The sequence below is a fragment of the Apis cerana genome, linkage group LG8 (genome assembly GCF_029169275.1).
Source record: "Apis cerana isolate GH-2021 linkage group LG8, AcerK_1.0, whole genome shotgun sequence".
NCBI lineage: Eukaryota > Metazoa > Arthropoda > Insecta > Hymenoptera > Apidae > Apis > Apis cerana.
Genome location: NC_083859.1, coordinates 3,786,941 through 3,809,481, shown reverse-complemented (window position 1 = coordinate 3,809,481; position 22,541 = coordinate 3,786,941). Strand labels below are relative to the sequence as shown.

Below are 22,541 nucleotides of genomic sequence, written 5' to 3'. Positions count from 1 at the left end.
TGGTTATAATGATTAGAAAAAAAATTAAAATAATCAAATATTCTCTAATATTTATATAAAAAGATTTTTTGAATATTTCTAATTTATATTCAAAAAAGTTTACTTATTTTAATAATAAAAATTAATAATTATTAATATTGATAAAAAATTCTTATATGTAATATATTAAATTATAAATTGTACATTACATCAATGAATTATACAAATAATAAATTATTAATGAAATATTGAAAATTATAATATTTAAATATTTTATTTAAATATTATTTTAATATTAAATTTAATGATCTATTTCACAAATACGTTAATAAAAATTTAATTAAAAAAAGAAATATTCAGATATCGGAACTGTTGTTTAAATGCTTTAATTTATAGACAAGGAGATTAAATATTTGAAAAAGGATGGAGATAGAAGAAATGTTAGCATCAGCGCCATCTTCAGAGTGCCGCAAATGAAACTCGTAAAGAACTAATAGACAAGGAAAACAACTAGAGAAAAGGATAAAAATAGATGTATAATTGATCGTTGGCGCCATCTCTGAAGTAAAAAAGATATTAATTGTAAATAGGATAAAGTAGAGAAGGAATTGAATATCAGCGCCATCTTTTGGTAGTTTTAAAAGATACACTTAATATTCAAAAGATGGCACTAGCAGTCAATTCTTATATCTATTTTCTCTTATTTGTTCTCTTTGTTTATTTTTATGTTTAATTTACGGCACTCTGGAGATGGCGCTGATTTCCAAATTTTTATCCTATTTCTATCTTTTTTCTATTATTTGCTCTTCTTGTTTATATATATATTCTCCAAATATAAATAACAGTAATTTTATCATACCTGTAAGATTTTATTTATAATAAATTTCTTTTTTATTTTTTTATCTTTACTTATTTAAATATCTTTTATATTAAATTTTTTTTCTATAATCTAGTTTCTTCTAATTTATTAAACTTTTTGTTAAAGTGATTTTAAAAATTTATTTTTGTTAAAATCATTGCAGATAAATATTGATCCGCAGTTTTCCTCTCCTCAGTGCTAAGACTTAATAATCATTTTTCATAAATTTTTTTTGAAAGGTATTCATTATTATCTTAAAAATGATACAAAAATTGTTTCTTGAAAAACGATATCAAGCTAAAAACTATGCAGTGCTTACAGCCCAATTAAGCAAAATTTTTTTTGATCATTTAGACTTTGGATCTTATCATTTTATTTGTATTATGTTGTGGAATATTATGACTATCATGGAATATCACAGGACATCATGATATATGTATAAAAGTACAAGTTTCCTAATTTAAAAATAAAAATCTCAATTTTTTTACTTCATTCTTTTTTTTAAAAAAAATAACCGTATTGAACTTTTTTACTTCTTATTTTTTCAGATAATTATCTAGTCATAAATATTATAAGATGTTTTCTTGATCATTTAAATCCAATTCAAGTTATTATTGAATAATCTTTATGCTGCAATTGGTCGTCAAACTGACGTACTTCTTCCGGTAACCAGTCGAGCGTCCTGGTCGATTGATGGGTTTGTTGAAGAGAGTTTTAATCTTGTAAGTAAAACTAGATTACAGGTATCACGTTATATTATATTTATATAAATTTTTATTCATTTTTTTATACACAATATTAAATTATTTGAATCATAATATATACGAGAATTGTTTTAGAATTATTTTAGAAAGTTGAAATCATAAAAATTTAGTTCAATTTTTATATAAATAAGTCAAATTTTTGTTTCGTCTTCAAAATTTCACCTTTTTATATTTCGATTGATAACATTGTTGGTGAAAGTATACAATTTGTTTCACGATAACGTGGTGTTAGAATTATGTTGTTCTATTATGCTTACCTACCTCGAATCCTAGAAAATGAGCGAAGTCTCGATGCGCTTGGCAAGATTATATTACGATACACTTCGTTTCACAGATGGTCTACTTTTGAGAGCGGTAACTAGTGTCTAATTTACATATTTAGGCTGCCTAAAATCTTTTCAAGAAAGATCATGATCTGAAAAAATGTTTAAAAAGAGCAAGCAATTTTAAATTAATCTTATAATTTACAGTTATGATGTTTTAACTATTTCAGTTAATAATTTTCTACACAGATTTATTTGTGTAGAGAAAATAAAAGATAATAATCTTTAAAAGATTATTAATATTCTAAATAAAGATAATTTTTTAACAATTTTAAGGCAAAAACAAATTGCATTTTTCGTAAATTATTTGGCTTTGTTCACTGACAAATAACATACCTTTTTAGGTTGTGCAACGTTTAATGGATGGATTGCGTGCCACCAACAATTGGTGCTTTCTTTTGATTCGCATTCTTCAAAGAATAATTTCTCATGATGTTCGCTTCGTGGACCTTTAACATTCATTTCATTGCACGAAAATAGATGTTTGCTTACTATGAAGAAACTCGAAACAAGATAAAGGTAAACAGGTATACATATTTATTATACATATATTTCTTAGAAAGAATGTCAAACTTTGAACAGCAATTAACATTATTTTATTAGCGAAAGTGTTCTAGTAGAAAATTTATGATGTTAATTTTCCAATTTTATATTAAAGTCAAAATAGAAATTTTGAGAATTTCTTTAAAACATTTTTCTATTTCTTTGTTAAAATAATCAGATGAAATTTTTATCCTACAAATAGAAATAATAGTTTTTCTTAATTAGTTTTTCTTAGTTAGATTTAGTTAATTTAATAAACGAAATTTAATTACTTTGATTCAATACTTGATATCAATCTGATTATTATATAACGTTTTTCAGCATTTTTAAGAAACAGTGAATAATTACATTCGAATCTATTGTTACATCGTCGTATTAAATGATTATAAATCATTTTTTCACGGATTGATCAAATTCAAGAAGATTGTTATAATTCAAAAAACGATGTAGCAACATTGACAAACCATACTTAACGCGGGTGAAACTATCCAAAGTGTTCATTCTTCGACAGGCCATTGTTCTATTTATCGGTACAAATGCGATCTTGCAATTTCCTGCGAGCGAATCTCGTCTCATGATTGTTTTTCTACATGATATAGCAGGATTGGTTTTGAAATCGAATTTAAAATCCTGAAAATATTATTGAAGTGAGTATTTTGTTTAAATTTCGCTCAAATAATTAAATACAAGTAAAAAAAATTCGATATTGGATATTTTTAAAACTACAATATCGAAAAATATAAAATATTTCATTTGCAATTTTGATAAAATTTATTCATGATAATTACTTGTAAGAAGATTTATACACAATAAATTATGAGTTATATATAAATATCAAAAGTAATTATTCATAGATATAATTCATTTTGTTGAATTAGAACATTGTATTTATAATAAAATAATTATTTTTTTAAATATTTCATCAAACATCTATTGTTCACAGCAAGTACCGCTAGATTCATCGTAGCACATTTACTATGTGTGTATCTATAGTTACTAGTAGTAAATACCAACCAGTTGGATGTTACTATTTTACGATTATGAACTACATCGACTAGTCGGTCAGTTGATAAATTTATTGTTTTCGATGCTTAATCACTGTAACATGACCGATATTTTGGATTTTAAATGAAAATAAAAATATTTCTTCATTATTATACAATTTGAAAATATTTAATATTTTCATTTATAATTTTATTATAAACAAATATAAATATATATTTTTCACGAAATTTCTTAAATAATTTTAATTCATATTTTAAAAATATATATATTAATTTAAAGAAAATTTATTTAAAGAAATAACGAGAGAACGCTTAAATAAAATATATACATCGTTATTTATATCTATCTTTTAATCTTTGAGTTTACTCTGGGAAAGATCTGGACTACTTCAAAATTAGATCTTATCTACAACAGAATTTCATCATACATTTCATTATGTAGTTGATTAAAAAGTGAAGAAATGAATAAATGTTTAATAAATAGCGAAATAAAAGGTGAATGTGGCATCTCGAGCATTCCCCGCTTCAAGGAAATCGTCGAAAGTATAACAGTAGGTTTCTCAGACCGCGTCTAAGCATCTCTCCACCTGGATGAAGAAGATTAGTTGGCGTGCTATTCCTCGAGTGTTTCGTTGCAAGTTCCGACAAACAATCTCGGGGTCACTGAGTTTCAGCAGAACGGTGAACACGGGTCATCAAATGTAGTATATACCATGGTAAGAAGGAGTAGGTTTCCTTTTTAGGTCCCTCGTGGAGGGAATTGATGGATCAGTATTCGTTTGATTCTCCTGACGAAGAAACAACAAGAACTTCGGCTCCTATCTTTTGGAGAAAAACGTATATTGTGCGATACCAGTTGTTAAAGTTACTTGTGTGAATCAAGTTTCAACTATATTAAAGAAAATAATGCTTGAGACAAAAGATAGTGAAATTCAAATATTTTAAAATATTTTGTGGGATATAAATATTTCTAAATATTTATGAAAAAGATTCATTTAGATTGATTATTAATGGATTGGATTTATAAGGTAGAAATATAAAAATTGAAAATTTATCAATGAATTTTAAATGAAATTTGAAAACTTTTAAAAAATTTCAAGAATACTTGAATTCTATAAAAGAAAAAGAAATTTTATAGTAAAATTTAAAAAGATTTTATTTTGTAATAATAAAAGAAAGTCAAGAAATTATCTTTATCAAGTGATTTTCCATGTTTGGTGAATTTTAATAATGTATCCTTCAATTGGATTGGCAATGTGTAACAGATAATGCATTCACGAATGAAACGCTACGATTCTTCGGCATCGGAACTCAAAAATCATAACATGTTGAATGAATTCAAAATTCTTAGCTGACAGTTCGTTTTCGTGAAAATATATACTCGATGAATTGTAAAAGAGTCATCCTTGTGTTCATTTTTCATGGTTTCGATAAGCCATGGATGATACATCATCGAAGAATTTTCCTCATCTTTCTATCCCTTGTGATATTCGTAACACATGTCCCTTGTTACGAAAGTCGTGGTATGTTGGAATTAATATCATACAATATTCTATATATTTTTATTTGAAATAGTAAATTTTAAGATATATTTGTGAAAAAAAGTTAAATTACCATAATTTAAATAGATCGTAACGAATGACTTAATAACAATTTTTTTGTAATAAAAATTTATTTATAGAAAAAATAAAAATACAATAATTAATAAATTGTAAAATAAGATAGCGGTTGTCTTAACAGTTCTGCTTAGTAATTGATAAGTGAGTTTTCCAATGACTACAATAATTGAAGTCATTGTAGACAGAAGTATGTCTCATTCTTAGAGATCGTGATGCAGTAAGCGTGAAAAAAAAGAATAGAACAATTGAAAAAATACATTTTTATTCGATTTCAAATTAAGAAATAGATCAAAAAAAAAAAAAAGAATTGACTCGTTAGAAATTTTAATTATTATTATCAATAATTATGATTTTTTAAAAATAAATTAATATTTTTTTAGTTTATATATATTTTATTATATAAATTTTTAAAAAAATATAAAATATAAAATTTATAGAAATCATATAAAAACTGACAACAAATGAAATGAATTAAATATAATGAAATTAAGTATAAAATAAGATATATTAAAAGAAATTAGAATAATTTTAGAGAGAAAACTAATTTGGTGCTAGAATAAGTTTATAATGATTACAAATTATATATGTTTCATGTAATGAAGAGTTTATTTTGAATTAAATTATTTTCAAGATAATTTAAAACATATACAAATAAATTTTTATAATAAATAAAAAAAATAGATATAATAAATAAAACAAATTATTTAAGTGATTCGATATAATTATCATTACGATTATTATGGTTTGTTTAATAATAATTTAATAATTTTTAATATTATTGTTTTCATTTTATTAGAATTTTTAATTTATTACTAAATATTCTTATTATAGCCAGGAATACTCCAAATACTCAGAAATTAATTAGAAATAGAGAAATATATAAGTTGTATGAAAATAAACCATCATCCAATTATATAGAAAACAATTGGGGGAAAAAAACTCTTCAATTTGAACAAAATGATGAAAGATGGGATTCAATATCTATGCAAAAGGAAAATACTTATATACATGAATTTCCATCTGTTAATTTTACATACAATAATACAAGAAATAATCGAATATTGTATGTTTTAATATCTTTTACATTTTTTATTTATTTTATTATTTAAACAATTTATTGTTATTAGCAATATTTATTTTAATAACATTATTTAATTTAAATATTTTATTTTTAATTATAAATCTTTTATTTTATAAGAAAAATATATAATTTTTAATTGTTTAGAAAATTTATATTATTTTAGAATGTATAATGAACAAAGTTTAACACATAAAAGATTTAAAAGAGGTGTTATACATTTATATAACATGGTAGTATGCGCCACTGGATGTAATCCTTTAGCTTATAAAGGATATGGATGCTATTGCGGTTTTTTGGGCTCAGGATATGTAATAGATGGAATAGATAGGTAAATGATGATAGATACTTTATGCATAAATATATTTACGAAATATATATTTTTTATTTTTAATAAAGTTCATAGAAATAAGTCTCATAATTTAAACATTTTAATAATTTCTTTTTAGATGTTGTAAAATGCACGATTGGTGTTATGACGCTACAGAATGTCCAGTATTTTCAGGATACTTTATACCATATTATTGGAGATGTTATCGTGGTCACAAACCAGTATGCGGTTAGCTTCATTGAATATTATATCGGTTATTTTATCGGTTTATAATTATATTTATTTTAAAAAATATTTTTCTTTGCATTAAGCTGTTGAACATGGAAGCTGGGGAGGCTCTGGATCATGTGCTCAACGATTGTGTGAATGTGATCGTTCATTCGCCGAGTGTTTAAAACGTTATCCTTGTCCAACAACCAAAGCTGTATGTACTTCTTCACCTTGGAGACTTGTGCAAAATCTTTTTATGATTATGTAATTATTGGCATAAAATTATGAAACGGTACTTAATTATTAATATTGTGTTCATACCAAAGATAAGAAACATATTTCAGTAAGTACTGTAATATTTATTACAAAACGTACAAATATTTTTATGAAATTATAAAATCAACAAAATAATATATATCGAAATAATTTTTTAGTTCTCATTTTTATTATTTTTCAAAGGACTAAGCATCAATAAGATATTAGAAAATATAATAATTTCTTCACATATCATTAAATAATATTATTCATTCTTTTTATTTTGTAATAAAATCTTATTTACAATAGACATATTTCGTTTATTTTTATTTTTTAATTATTTACAACATATTTATACTTCCAGTTAAATGTACAATTCTGTTTTTATATTTTTTTGAAATATCTTGTTCGATCTATAAATAAAATAAGAAAGATAATAATATATTAATAATATAATAATAAGATATTTGTATGCAATGAATATTATTTCAAATACCTCTGTTTGAAGTTCCTTTGTTCTTTGTATAAGAAGTTGAAGATAAGGTCGAATAGAATTAATATCTTCACCAGAATTTTCTCGTTTCTCTTTTACATTTTTTTGTAAAATTACCATTTTTTCAACTAAGCTTAATTTTTGTTTCAATGATGAAGTTAAAACGTCTACATATCTGTAAAAACAAATTCTTATTTCTGTAAAAATACTATATAAACATAATATAATATTTATTTATTTATTTTATTTACCTTACAGAATGTTTAATATTGTGTAAGTGTTGAACTTTAGTATCCAAAATTTCAGATAAAACAACTTGAACATTATCTAACATATTTTGAGTATTTTCCAATGTAGAATACTGAACAATAGAAGATGAATCTTGTAGTTGACTGAAACTTAAAAAATTTACACTATCATCTCCTTTAAACTCATATAAACGTACTTTAAGAAATGCTTCCAACTGTAAAAAAAAATAATAATAATTTAGAAAATAATGTTAAATCAAATACATTAATCAAGAAAAATACAAAATTTACATACTTCAAATAATTGATTAATAAAATCATTTCTAGTTGATGGATTGTCAAGAATAGTATATGCTTTACTACCAGTAGCAATTCCACCTTCATGACCAGCTGCTTCTACAACTATACCAGATTCTTCTAAAGAAATATTATAATCTATATTTTCATCTTCTATAGCCTCATCTACATTTTCATCACCCCAATCAATTTCACCTCCAACTTCTAACATTATATCTTCAAAATTTATGCCACTGTTTATATCAATTTTTCCAAAATCAATTCCCTGAATTTATGAAAATATTAAGAAAAGATTTATAATTATTCATATATTTTATAATGTTATTAATTCATATATTTTATAATGTTACATACAATGTTATCAATATCTTCAATTTTCTTATTTTCTAAATCATCATTATTTAAACTTATATTTAAAGGTGGTTCACTAACTGATAATGGAGCTTCTCCATAAATCCATTCATATGTTGTAGTATTTCCTTTATCTAATTAATTTATAATATGTAGTATGTATAACTAGTATGTATATATATAAATATATATATATATATTTCTTTAAATAATTTAACATACCAATTATATATTTTACCATAGGAACACATCCACCATCATGCTGTCTACCAAGAGTATAATTAACAAAAGCACAATAAAATTCTACAACTTTCTCTAATGATTTTATTTTTTTAGCAATTTTTTCATAAATTTCTGGAAGTTCTTTTACTTTCTCAGTTAATTCCAATTTTATTTGTTCTCCAGGAATACCTAATTGCTTACAAAGTAAATTAAATTCTGATTTAGCAATATTTTCTGATTTTTTATAGTCAGCTTCTTTTTTTTCTAATTCCTATTAAAAAAATTTGTTATTTATAAAAATGTAATAATAAATAATAAATAATATAATAATAAATATTTACAATTTGTATTTGTTCTAGTTTTTGAATTTGTTTTTTAGTACTTGGAATTTCATAATTAATATTTCTTATAAGTATTTGTGCAACTTCTGCAAGATATATATTATCTTTTTCATATAAACGTAATATTTCTTGCCAATCTTTCATTCTTTGTGAACCATATCTGCCAAATACATTTTTTGTATCAGCTTCAGTTTCTTTTAAAATTTCTACTATTTTCAAGCAATGAAAATAATTGATATCTGAAAAAATATAAATTAAATTATAAATTGTTAAATTATAAATATAATAAAATAATAATTAAACATACATGAACCAGATAATAATTTTGCAATGCCTTCATGAATAGGCATATCTTGTATTGCATTATTAATTTTTTCTCTAATTGGTAAAACCATTACATGCCAATCTTTAGTGCAATGTCTTCTATTAATTAACCATTCTAATAATTTTCCACTATTAATATCAATAGGAATATCTTGTTCCTGAAAAAATATAACATTAATTGAAATTTAAATTGTGTAAATTAAAAACAGACGTAAGTAAATATAACATTTTTATTAGCATTAAATAAATGCAATATTCAATAAAATAAAGATTTTTTATAATTTATAAAGATAAATATAAAAATTGATATTCAAAAATTAAAAAATTTACCTCCATGATATGAAATTTTATACAATTTTGATAAAATTTATTTACGTCTTTTTCTTGACAGGTTATAACAGCTGTTGTTTCTTATTTGTGTTTTTACTATCACCATGTAAAATTAAATATATAGATAAATTACTCTACCGGCAATCTCAAGAATACTTGCATTACGTATTTCCGTAAAAATAAAATTTAAATCACTTATATTGCTGTATAAAAATATATATATTATATATTTTAATAATTAATTAATATTAATAATACTACTAATAATAATATTAATATTTTAAATAATAAAACAAATTTTTATAAATTCTGTTTTTTAATTTTTTTGTGACGTATATTGAAAATATCGTTTTTGTTATCGGATAAATATTTTTCACCATCATATCAATATGTCAATATTTATAAATAGCAGCCAGTAGAAAGAATCAATAACATGTATAATGTAAATATTTATTTATTGTTAATTTTGTGCGTAATGATTAATTTTCTCCAAAAAAAGTATCGAATAAAAAATTTTATATATTATTTTATTTTTAAAATATTTACAAAGAAAATGCATTATATAAGTTTTTAAGGTTTTATAAAAAAAATATAATATATAATATATAATAAAATTAGAAAATAAAATTTGTTATTACATTTCTAAAAATGTTTATTATTGTACATATTTTTTTAATTATAGAAAATGCAAATTTCAAATATTTTTTATTTTTTAATCAATATACATTAAGTAAAATATTTATATACGTACATAAATACAATATATTAAATATATATGTAACAATTATATTAATATCTAAGTATCAATCAAAAATAAGATGGGAAAAATAATTATAGAAAGTAACACATACATACGCGCAAATATTCTAATTTATTATTACAGTAAGAAAAATGTCTCTGATGGCAATGTTACACTGTCAATGCCAAAATACAGTTATAACATAAAGATTTACTATTAGAAGATAGTTCAATTATTTCCACATTTCTTATTAATGCTTATATTAGAGCAAGTACTTATTAAAAAGTTCTAACTTTTATAACTTAATATTCAAATTATTCACACATAAACGCGCATACACAACATCCTCATAATTTAGTAAACTGCAAGTTTCTGCTGCTACATTATTCCATTTGTTTGAAATTGTATTTCCAAGTCCAAAATAAATATGGACATAATACACAACTGGCCCAGTTTAACATGGCACCATAACTGGTGGAACTCATGAAATATTAAGTATGATGATGTTTCACATTCACTTGATGGATAAATTGTTTAATTTACGAATAAAAAAAGTATTATTATTCGCAAATACACTAATAAACATTATTAACGTTTTCTCTCTGTGAAAAAGGTCCTTAAGATATACACCTGCCCCACAGATATAACTAAGATTGTAATAGTTTCCATAACGGACCATAAGAGTACACGTGTATTCAAATCTTCTGCACGTTTGCGACCTTGTGCTTCTCTCAATCGATGATGTGTTTGATAATCTAAAATGCTATTTAAATTCTTGTGTACTGTTTGAGCAGAAGATTCCATCTAGAAATATAAATATAATATTTATCAATTTTAAATTTATTTAATTCTATTAAAAAATATAAAAAATAATTTATATTACCTGAGTCATAACAGTTACATGTTCTCCAAGTGATGATTGATCACCTACTCTGAAATCCATATAAACAAGTTTATGTGAAAAAGTTGAAAATTCATTGCTAAAACAAGCTTTATATGCTCCTGTCATAGATGCTGTAAATTGATGTGAATCAAATTGCGTTTTTATTTGTTTATAAATAATCTCTTTATTTGGTGCTTCCAAAATTACATCTACATCATATTGTCCACCTGTCACAACCTAAAAAAACATTTATTTTCAGAAAAATATATTTAATTTTTTTAAGCATATTGATTTTCAATATTAAGTTGATAATAATTATAAATATGGTTATTATATTAAAGTAAATTAATTTCTCATATATTTATAACTATATGCTATTGACAAAATTTTCATTTAATAAAATTATATTAATATTTATATACCTGAAATTCAAATAATGCTGTCGCATTTTTTTCAATATCCTGATAAAAACATTGTTTCGCATTGTCAGGTAGTTCAAAGGATAGTTCGACACCACCAGTACGTAATATCGTACCAAATAGCGAAATAAATAGTAAGCAAATCGACCAGTAGTCCATTCTTCGTTAAATTCCTATTTCTTGTAGCTTATTCACATTTAAGTTTGAGAAAGATTGCAAAACACAATATTTAATTAATTGATCAAAATCGCCGCTAATATTATAACCAAACAAGCTATTTTAACGTGGCCGGATACTGTTCATGTTAATACGATAGAAGCGCCACTAAAACGGAATTGACTGCGACGACGTCAGATTTTAAAGAATGTTTTCACATTAAATATGTTTTAAAAAATTCAAAATAAATTTATTAAATAAAAAAAGAAATATACAGAGAATACGAAAATTTTTATAAAAAAATAAAATGTTTTAAATATCATTATCAATATTTGAAAATATAAATTGAATAAAAAATTAAATTATAGAAAAAATATAACTATAATAAGTATAATAATTTTTTTTTTAAAAATGGTGTAAAAAGCAAAAATGTGTAAAATTATTTTTTAATTATTGATTATTGATTAATGATATATTTATTATTGATATGATTAAAGTATAATTTTAAAGATGTAAAAAAAAAATATAATTAACATATAACTGTGATATAATTTATGTATAATATATATTATGTATAATATATTACTTTAACTATCTATGAATTTAAAGAATATAAATAAATTAAAGGAGTTTTAAATAATTTCCACTGCGTAATCTATTGCATAATTATAAAAACCAGAAATTATTTTAAAGTTCAATTTTTCAATATTTTTTTTATTAAAATAAATGACTAGAATAAGAAATAAATATCTTATTGATAAATTAAATAAATTTTTTGAAATATAACAACTATAATTAAACTATTTCATATTTATTAAAAATCAAGAAATTTCAAAATATGAAATAAAATTAAAAGATTAATAAAATATATAAATAGAATTTAATATAAAAATTTTATAAAAAATATATTTAATTTTTGTATTAAAAAGTTATAATTTTAATTTTTATAAATTAGTTTTATTCACATATAATATAGAATTTACAATTTTTTAAAAAATTTTTTTAAAAATAATCAGATAGAAAAGATTGCAAACAAACATATGTATTACTTACGTGTAAAGCTGTTGCGTGAGGCGCCCTAAGGTCCCGCCTTCTATTCTAATACAGTTGCCTCTCGTCTGTCATGTTATATACTTTATTCATGAAAGTGTGTTGCAGAACAAACCCCGCATATCGAAGGAGGGTAACCAAAAGAGAGGGAGAGCAATAAAAGATCCTTTTCATTGTAAAAGGAAACCAAGCATGAAAGGACATGGAAAATTATACGTCACCCCAAAAATCATTTCAAGCAAGTACAGTAGACCATAAAATTACATCATTAAAATATATTTTCTATAAGAAAATTGTACAAAAAAATTATCTACATATTAGAGAAAAAATTGATTATCACTGTATTGTTTATTTATATATTATTTTTATATAAGTTATAAATATTAAATATGTTTTTTAAATGTATTGTAATAATTGTAAAAGTTATACAGATTTGATATTTTCGAGAAAAATAAAATCGCGATTACGTAGATTGCATTATTAGATAAAATCAGTTGTAGTATATGTATGTGTACAATGCATACCTACTATATATTTACTGTGCATATTCGTGTAATACAATATTATATATATATATACATACATTGTATCGTATAATCTAGATTTCTTATTTGCATAGCAATAACCATTACGAATTTTTTGATAATTCCGCATTATGTGATCATATAATTTTTGACAATATCTGTAATAATTTTAAATTTAATATATTTTTATTTGGATCAATAATCAATATAAGTTTTAAATTATAATAAATAAAATTTTGAAAAAATTACATAAACATTGAATTAATTTAAATAAATTTTAAATAAGATGAATATTTGTTATTAAGATAAATATTTTTAAAAATTTCTAATTATTAAAAATTAGTCAAAGTGATAAATAAAAGTAATAATATATCGATATCGATATATCGATATAATATAATTATATCGATATAATACAATATAATATAATAGATTATATTATATCGATATATTATTATCTAATATAATATAATTATTATTATTATTACATTTCTATATTTATTATGCATGGTGTTATAATATAATTTTACAAACAATTATGATGTAATTTATATTGTGTTTAATTAAATTTCTCAATAATACATTTTTAATAGTTTAATTTATACTATTCATTTATAATAGTGAAAAAGCAAAATTTTTATACAAAAACTTAAAGTACCTGTTCCATGTCATATATACGATTCGTGAATATCTAATGACTACGTTCCGTTTGAAATTGTGTACACATGTACCTACATACACTATCTATCAAAAGTTTCAGCATACAAAAAAATATATTTTTGAACGTAATATAAAATCAAAGAGTATTTTAAAAAATTTTAAAAATATAGAATAATAAAAGAATGTAAAATGCATAAAAAATTAAAGTATTAATTTAAGAAAGAAATTTAAAAATTCTTTAGTAATAAGCATATTCAACTTCCGAATGCTAGTGTATATAAGTACACGTGTATTCGTTTATATATGAAGAGCAGGTTCGAAATACGAACAACACAAGGGGTTTCTCTACTACGATTAACTTCGTTGGAGTGGGGGAAGAGCACACGATCGCATCAAGCTCGCACCATGAGTTTTCGAACGACAACGGTAGGAGACAGATCTCTTGTATACGTTTCTCGTTTCTTGTTAATATTATTTTTATCCAACAATTTTTCTTTTTTATTTCGCAGTAAGAAGAAATTTATATGTGAAAAATTTAATATCTTTATTGTGTAGAACTACGTGTAAAATGAAAAACATTCTCTATCGGTGTTCAAAACAGAAAATGATTTGATGTAACATAGGTACATACATACAAAGGTCGGTGACTTGAAAAATCTCTGGACTGCTATCTATAAAGTAAGTACTTTCAGATGAATATATATATAATTTTTATTAGAAATTTTTATCTTCTAAACTATCGAAATATTAAGAAAATTAAGTATTATTTTCGAAAAGTGTAATGATTTATAATTTTTATTAATAGAAATAGCTGTTTTATTTTCATTTATAAAAATTATGTAAAAAATATTGAAAAAGTTGGTTACTTTCATGAATTATGTAGTGTCTTTTTGATTTTATATGTTGTTTTAGCCGTAATTGAATTTGTAGTATATAAAAGCATTTTACCTATTATATGCTTTGAATGTTCCTATAAAGTAATAAACTAAAAATCTTGAATGCTTTCATAGAAAATGGATTAAACTTTATTTTGTAGTGATATTTCGTGATAATAAAGATTTTCATATTATTTAATAATAATAAATTAATAATTATTTTAAAATATTCTACGCACAAAATTTTTCTAAATATATATTCACAAGTAATTATTTAAATAATTTATTGAAAATATTTATTTTATATTTAGATATCTATTTTCTATGTTTATATTGATTATGATTACTTTTATTTCTAGTTCATATTATTATATTATTATCGTTTATAATAAAATATTATAATATTTTATTATTTGATATACTTTATTATTTAACTATTTTTTTTCGTTTTTTCTTGATTCCTGATTGATTATTATCAATTATTTTTTTTGAACAAAATAGAAACCAATATAAAATAGTAAAACCAATAGTTCCCTAAATAAAATTCCTTCAGTATTATGCGATAGCATGTTTTAAAAATTGAAAAATTGATAGCTTTTATAATTTAATATTATAATAATAAGAATATTAAAATACTTTTATTTTATTTTATTCAACAATTTTATTTCATCATATCGATTTCTTATTATTATCTTATTATTATTATTTTTCTCCGATTTATGATTTTCACTAATTTTCACGAAACCAATGAAAACAGCGATCAGTTATGTACAAGTCGAGGATACTGTAACGAAAGTTAAAATAGCTAAATATAGTAAATAAAGGAAATAAATTTGAGTATATTTTAATATACTTCATATATTTGCTTTTATAATTCATATAATTCATATATATTTAAATGTAAAAATAATAAAATGAAAATATTAATTTTTTGATATCGATTTTTTTATTAAAAAAAATAAATATCAATAAAGATTATAATATAATTTAAATATTTTAATAAAATTAAAATAATATAGAAAAATATTTTCTTACTTTACAATGCAAAACTTTACATGCATTATGATAGTACTACTTTTTCAAATTTCCCAAAATTATGGGGATATATTTCCAAAACAAAAGCATTATCTACAAAAAGAGGAATAACATGGAATAAATTTTATGTAAGTCATAAAAGGATATATGTACAGTATCCATGCAGTTATACTCTTGGAATAGGATTTTGGCATAAGGTGATCATAAAACATAGCAACTGTCTAGACTATGCTCGCACGTGAACGCAACATATACTAAGTACGTTGTTCGATCGATTTCTTACCGTCCATGTTCGATAAACTATAGTTTTCACCGTCACGACATTGCAAACGAATAGGTCAATGTACTGGCGAATAATTGAGACAATCTCTTAGTTAATAATTAACAATTCTCAAACAATGTAAATTGAAAGAAATGTTCCATTTGAAACGCTTCGCTACCAGGTTTTATTCTAACCAGATTAATTTAATGCGATATAATGTGCATAGAATCATTGATGACCACTAGAACTTAAAATTGTTATTTCGAACAAAATATCTAAGATCTAGTGTATTTAGATATTTCTAAGATAATTAGTTAGCTAAAAATTATTCAAATATAAATATTTGAAATTAAACGCTCATATATCTCTATTGAGTATGTAAATCGATATGATAATTGAGAAACTTAACCTTACAACTGATCGTCTTTGATGTTTTCAACTAATATTAAACATTAATAAATTAATCAAAAATGATTGAAAGCGATTCTTAAGTTAAATTATTTGTTAGGTTAAATTTATTTTTTGTCTAACATTTTTTTTTTTAATTTAATTTTAATATTGATACAACACATATAGGTTATATAATTTTGCACACGTAAAAAATGTATCGATTCTCGAAACACTCATTCGTTAGATAGAAATAATATGTGCACACTATTTATTATTAGACAATGTAAACGGTGAGATTCAGAAACTTTTTCTTCTATTCATCCAACCACGGAAGAAACGGAGATCCTCTTTCGAGGAAGACACATTCAGTTAACGTACCTACCTGTTTCTTCTTGCTGCGTAGTCTGGTTTCAGTTATGGACCACGGAGCAATATAAACGTACTCTACGGAACCCGCTATATCTTCATTCCGCGGCATTATCTTTCGCCATTATTCTGCGAATATATTTTTTTCTGAGAATTTAAATACAATTTAAAATTTACATAATCCAGTTTAATTATTAAATTATACAATATAAGAAATAGAAAATGAATAGCAGAATCAATAAAATAATTTCATTATAAGAATGATTTATGATAATTATGATAATTTTATTGAGAAATCATGATTTAAGAATGTTTGTTTGTTTGCTCATTTTAGAATATTTTATAATTTTATGAATAGTTTTATAAAAATAATTTCCATTATGTATAATTGTTATTTTATTATATATTATAAGGAACAAGAAAAATAAGATACTCATTAATATAATTTTCATTATTTGAATGTATACTTTAAAAAAATGCAGCAGATTATAATCTTAAATAATATAAAGCATTTTATTAAGAAAATATTTAATTTAGTATTTAATAGATTGGAATTACTAAAAATTTAAAAAAATTTTTTTATATTTTTTTATTATTAATATGATATGATAGTTTTCGAATTTATTTCTTATGAAAGTTTTTATTATTAAGTAATATATTATTTATTGTTTTATTTATTTTTGATTTTAAACTAATACTTCCTTTAAAAAATTATTTATTTTGATATAAAACAATAAGTAATAATAGAATAATATAAGATATAGAAAATAAATCTATCGAATATAATGAAATAAATTTATTAATTGATAAAATTAATGATCTTAGCCCAATTCAAAGAAATTTTCAAATGCAAAATATGTGAAAGCGACATGTACAATTAACCGGATAACCAGAATTTGCAATTAAATCCAATATCTTACAGTACATGGAAAACTTTCTCTGTACATATCGTGAAATCTATTGTAATGTAAAAATATTAATAGAATCCATGAAACTATTGATTTTACTATTTTGATTATTTCTTATTATATTACATATATAGGTTATGTCTGTATGTACTATATATTTGTTAAAAAATTTTATATTTCTTATATAAAATATGTATAGATATACAATACGAAAGTATTATTTTAGATATATTTTATATTTTTATATATAAAATTTCTTTCTGTACAATATTCTCTCCATTCACTCAATTTTATTATTATTATCGCATTTGTACTCGTAAACTCGATGAAAGTGTCTTTGATTCCTTTCAAATTGCACGTTGGCAAGCTACAGAATCATTACCGTTCAAATGAATTCCCTAATCAAGTTGCTGATGAAATAATAACAGAAGAGGCGCACAATCATTTGGGTCATGAATTGATTTTGTGTCTGATGAACGTGGCTACCAATATGTAATAAATTCATAGCTTCTGAAACCGTATAAATAAGCGCATCTCTTCTTTCCACTTGTTTGAAGTTGTAATTAAAGTTTCCGCAATAATGAACCAGACAATACGACGCGAAAAGATTCGGATAAATCTGTATTCTTTTCGAATTCGCCTATAAATAGTTATTCTTTGTGAAGATGGATATCACTGAAAAGCAATAATACAATTATGAAATTGAAAATTTACAATTAAACATTTTTTTATTAAACACATTTAATTCTTTCTGAACATATTTTATTTATTGTTTAATAATTTAATATTTCAATTATAATATTATACTAATAATTTATTGCATGAATAATATTTAATAATATTTTTTGTGGCTAAAAAAAGTCCATAAAAAAAATTAAAATTTGTTTTCAAACTGAATTAGGAAATCTATATTTTAAATTATTTTAAATATCAATTATAATTATCTATAATCTTAGAAATTCTTCTTCCCACAATATTAAAAAGATAAAAAACTATTCCTTCTTATTTCTAAATCAGATATATGTATTTTAATTTACAGGATAAGGTGAAACACTGAAGTTGCTCTCTCATTCGAGACTACCGTGACCGTATTGGATTTCTATTTCCTGTAGTGCAAGAGAACGCACGCACATGAAGAGTGCTCTCCCTTGTTTCACCATCAAGAGGGAAATTATGAGAACGATACGGGATCTCGGAGGACATGCGCAAGTTTAGCGAAGGTAAGTTTTCTATAACATATATATAGAATTCCTTTCAACATTTTTTTTCAATTTTCTAAACATCTAAAACGCATTTTAGTATCCCTAGTTCAACGAGAAGATATTATAAGATTATTAATTTAAGATTCTTGAATCAAAATCTGATCTGATATCTGATAAAAGTTTAAAAAAAATAACTTAGTCAACACATTTTTATTGATTTCTTTATTTTTACCTAAAAATAAAGCTGCATTGTTTGACCCAGATACTAAAGATCAATTAATATAAGCACTTAATGAATGTTCAAGTATTCCTTTCACAAAGAACAGAGTATCAAGTATCGGATTTACAAGTTCCATATTTTTATTATTATTTTCTTGTTCGAATTATACGAGAAATGCGTAGTAAGCAATCGCATTTGATATGGGTTTACAAATGCGATGCAACGAGGTCTCGTGGACGTATGATGGTTTTCATGATCAACCAGTTGCATATGGTGCTTTGTACTTTTATGGTATTCCACGAAAACCGGTACACATTCCTATCAAGGCATCTTCTGTTTTTGTCACAAACCTTGTAACTATAATTAACTGGCGAGGAATTCGATAGCGTTCGTTTTCTTTCAAATAAAAAATGTATTTAACCTTTTTAATAAGAATCACGATATATTCGATTATTCATTCACAATATTTTTTTTCTTTTTGCTTTTCTTTTAGTGCAGTTTATGTGCAATAATTGTATAATCATAAAGTAGATATTCATTAAAATTTGATATTTTATGATACTTTAGTGTTTCTAGTCACGTAGTTATGAGTTATAAAATATAGCAAAATATTTGATAAATTTGTTGAAAAAATAATTATAAAGAAGAAAGTATAATAATAAAAAAATTATATATTATGATATATGTATGTATTATATTACAATATATTAAAATAGTTTCTGTTTATTATATATATGAATTTTCTTCTTATAAGTATATTTGAATCTTATGAATATACATCTTGAATATACATCTTATTTGTTGTTAACCTCAAGTTTATCCTTACTGGTTCTCCTTGTGTGGTTTTACTACAGTCTTGATAGTTTTCTGCATATACTCAATTTCATTGTGATTGGATGCTAGACGCGAGGGCATATTGAATTATCGAAAACATTTTACCTTCATTGGAATAAAAAAATTTAGTATGAAAGTGAAATTTTCACTTTTCTATCGTCACTCTCTATTTGATGTACCATCAATCATTTAGATTAATATCTCTTCTATAAAGTTAACTTTTTTAAGGAAATGAAACTTCTTTTTATTTGACGATGCATTCTTCACGATTTTTTTTTAAAATATAATTTTATAAATGAATGTCTCATTAAAATTAAAAATATTCATACAATCAATGTTTTTCCATAACATAAAGTCGTTCATACATCATCATATATTATATTTATTTCTTCATGAACATAATAAGATCGTTTTTCTTTTCATTTTTCATACTTCTTTAAATTATATTTCAGTCTAGCAAATTTATGATAGTTAGAAATATACATTATACGTATAGGAACGTTTGTATGGAGCGACAAAACAATGGAATTTTAGATCATCATCAGGATGAGATTTATTAGTAGGGTTTGGTCATTCAAGGCTTTCAATTTTGAATAACATTCGAAACGATTTCAAGGCATTCGTCATATGTTCGAAGAATCTCGCTAAACATGAGCCATGAAACGACACGAGGGGTTTCTCCACCACGATTAACTTCCATTCCTAAGAGTGGGGGAAGGAAGAGCCTCCGTAGTCGCGTTGAGCGTGCACCATGAGTTTTCGTTGGACAGCGAAAGGAGAAGGTTCTTCTCGTGTTTTGTTTCACAGTGTTGTGTATTTCTCGTTTAATAATTCTATTGTTGCGTTTCATCTTTTTTTAAAAGATAACACAAACTGTTATTTTTTTGCTCTTTTCTATGAGAGATTGATTCTTTATTTCTGATTCAAGATCGAAGATAATTTTGAATTAGTGATTTCTGGAAGTCTTATAACAGATGTCTACAGGATATAAATATAGTACGTAATTAGTAAGTTCATTTTGTATTTAGAAATCAATGTGAATAAAAAAATTGTGCAATGATGATATTGTATTAGATTAATGCATTATAATTTTTCATCTTAGAGATCTTATTTCAATTAATTTCAAATCATAAAATATTCGACAATTATTTGTGTATTGTTTTATTTAAAAGGTTTTCGTCTATTATAGCTTTCAACTTTTAGCTACTTTAAATCTTTTTAAACTGCAACATTTTATTTCTTTAATAGTATAGAAATAAAATTTAGACTATCTTTTTTTTATAGATTTATTGAAATGAAATAAAAATATATCAATATTGATTAAGATAAATCTTTTATTGAAAATTTTCATTTTATTTTAAATAATAATTTTTATTTTATCGAAATAAATCACTTACTATACAATATTTAAAAAAATATTATAATCAATGCTTTTAAATAGGTTTATAATTATTTATTATTCTCGTTATACAATACGTTACAATCTTCTACTATTTAATTGTCAGTATTTTTAAAGAGATTAGCTTTGTAATCACGTTGATTAATATTCCATCATTATACACTTGTTTGAAACACTTAATTATTATCCTGTTTTAGAATATCAAGAATATTTAATTTTCTCTTTAAATTATATAGTTTTATTACATTGTATATGTATTATGCGTTTATTTTAATGCAATACTTTTTTAATCATTTGTGACTAATCTAATTTACTTAAAACAATATTATACAACATTAATGATATTATTATAAGATTAATTAATTATACAAAATAACATGTAAATACCAAAAAATAATATATTTATTTTATTTCTATGCTGTAATAAGTAATTACATCATTGTTTTTGAGATTTCTGTTATCCTAAATTCGATTGCAAGCGTGTGAAATTATTTTTTATGACTGCCAAGAAATTATTTTGACCGCATTCTCATAAAATATCACGCAATAAACTAGTAAACAAGAATGGTTTCGTGGAAAATAGTTTATTCAAAATGCATCTGGTCAACTTCTGCTTAACAACACTTACAAGCCGGTCAGTGCACTTTTATTTCACACGAAATATAACGGATAAGATTAAATATAATATAATATCGTCTTAAAATATTAATCAGTTGATAATAAGTTTATAGTTCAACGGTTTAATATTTTCCTTATAACTTTTTTTATTTATTATATTTTATTTTTATATATTATAATTTTTATCAATATTTAAAATTCTTGATTTCTAGTTTCAATTATTATATTTTATATTATATGTTATGTTATATGTTTGAGAAAGAAAAATATTTTTGATATATGAAATAATCATTATGATCGTTGACCGCATTAATAAATTCCAACTTAGCAAAGAGAAACATTGGCGGAGAGTGTTATATTTTTGGAATACAATTTTGACATTAAACTCCTGCGAAATTGGAGTCTTCAGTTATATGTAGATCTTCTTGCG

At 23.1% G+C, this 22,541-nt stretch overlaps 4 protein-coding genes across 19 annotated transcripts in view; 2 read left to right on the top strand and 2 right to left on the bottom strand.

Moving 5' to 3' along the window:
• Positions 1-1,426: 1,426 nt before the first annotated feature.
• LOC107995275 (uncharacterized) lies at positions 1,427-7,277 on the top strand. 4 transcript variants are annotated; one of them, XM_062078152.1, is made up of 8 exons: positions 1,583-1,956; positions 2,270-2,444; positions 2,790-3,115; positions 3,412-4,995; positions 5,923-6,154; positions 6,336-6,500; positions 6,619-6,728; positions 6,812-7,277. In XM_062078152.1, the coding sequence occupies exons 4-8, from the start codon at positions 4,857-4,859 to the stop codon at positions 6,976-6,978; spliced, it is 813 nt and encodes a 270-aa protein (XP_061934136.1). In that variant the 5' UTR covers positions 1,583-1,956; positions 2,270-2,444; positions 2,790-3,115; positions 3,412-4,856; the 3' UTR covers positions 6,979-7,277. The 4 variants fall into 4 exon arrangements, with proteins under 4 accessions (XP_061934135.1, XP_016908157.1, XP_061934136.1 ...); XM_062078151.1 differs by lacking the exon at positions 1,583-1,956 and adding an exon at positions 1,427-1,560 and having other exon boundaries at positions 2,270-2,452; positions 2,790-4,995; XM_017052668.3 differs by having other exon boundaries at positions 1,521-1,956; positions 2,790-4,995.
• LOC107995271 (CDK5 regulatory subunit-associated protein 3) lies at positions 7,134-9,976 on the bottom strand. Its single transcript, XM_062078149.1, has 9 exons — positions 9,572-9,976; positions 9,225-9,399; positions 8,918-9,156; positions 8,577-8,847; positions 8,358-8,488; positions 8,002-8,268; positions 7,710-7,921; positions 7,462-7,633; positions 7,134-7,378 (listed from the first exon to the last, which is right to left on the bottom strand). Exons 1-9 carry the CDS (start codon positions 9,575-9,577, stop codon positions 7,307-7,309), a joined length of 1,545 nt encoding a protein of 514 aa, XP_061934133.1. The 5' UTR covers positions 9,578-9,976; the 3' UTR covers positions 7,134-7,306.
• Positions 9,977-10,423: 447 nt separating this feature from the next.
• Positions 10,424-12,844, bottom strand: LOC107995267 (transmembrane emp24 domain-containing protein 7). The gene is made up of 3 exons (XM_017052656.2): positions 11,616-12,844; positions 11,194-11,430; positions 10,424-11,114 (listed from the first exon to the last, which is right to left on the bottom strand). Exons 1-3 carry the CDS (start codon positions 11,769-11,771, stop codon positions 10,899-10,901), a joined length of 609 nt encoding a protein of 202 aa, XP_016908145.1. The 5' UTR covers positions 11,772-12,844; the 3' UTR covers positions 10,424-10,898.
• Positions 12,845-14,540: 1,696 nt separating this feature from the next.
• The window catches only part of LOC107995316 (adenomatous polyposis coli protein), a 43,223-nt gene continuing 35,222 nt past the window's right edge, over positions 14,541-22,541 (top strand). For 7 of the 13 annotated variants that reach the window (XM_062078141.1, XM_062078135.1, XM_017052743.3 and 4 more), the window contains exons 1-2: positions 14,541-14,680; positions 18,878-19,058. The gene's annotated coding sequence lies outside the window, so the exon portion shown is untranslated. Of the gene's footprint in view, positions 14,681-18,877; positions 19,059-20,847; positions 21,102-22,541 lie in introns of those variants that run through there. The other 6 variants (XM_062078139.1, XM_062078133.1, XM_062078134.1 and 3 more) reach the window with 2 other exon arrangements.

Bases quoted from the DNA above. Each gene is read 5' to 3' on its own strand.
- LOC107995267 (XM_017052656.2), bottom strand. From the start codon at position 11,771: ATGGACTACTGGTCGATTTGCTTACTATTTATTTCGCTATTTGGTACG. The intron at 11,431-11,615 runs GTATATAAATAT...ATGTTTTTTTAG, and splicing joins CAGCATTATTTGAATTTCAG to GTTGTGACAGGTGGACAATA. The intron at 11,115-11,193 runs GTAATATAAATT...TTATATTTCTAG, and splicing joins ATGTAACTGTTATGACTCAG to ATGGAATCTTCTGCTCAAAC.
- LOC107995271 (XM_062078149.1), bottom strand. The intron at 9,157-9,224 runs GTATGTTTAATT...ATATTTTTTCAG, and splicing joins AAAATTATTATCTGGTTCAT to ATATCAATTATTTTCATTGC. The intron at 7,634-7,709 runs GTAAATAAAATA...TTGTTTTTACAG, and splicing joins AATATTAAACATTCTGTAAG to ATATGTAGACGTTTTAACTT.
- LOC107995275 (XM_062078151.1), top strand. From the start codon at position 4,857: ATGAATTGTAAAAGAGTCATCCTTGTGTTCATTTTTCATGGTTTCGAT. The intron at 6,155-6,335 runs GTATGTTTTAAT...ATATTATTTTAG, and splicing joins ACAAGAAATAATCGAATATT to AATGTATAATGAACAAAGTT. The intron at 6,729-6,811 runs GTTAGCTTCATT...CTTTGCATTAAG, and splicing joins TGGTCACAAACCAGTATGCG to CTGTTGAACATGGAAGCTGG.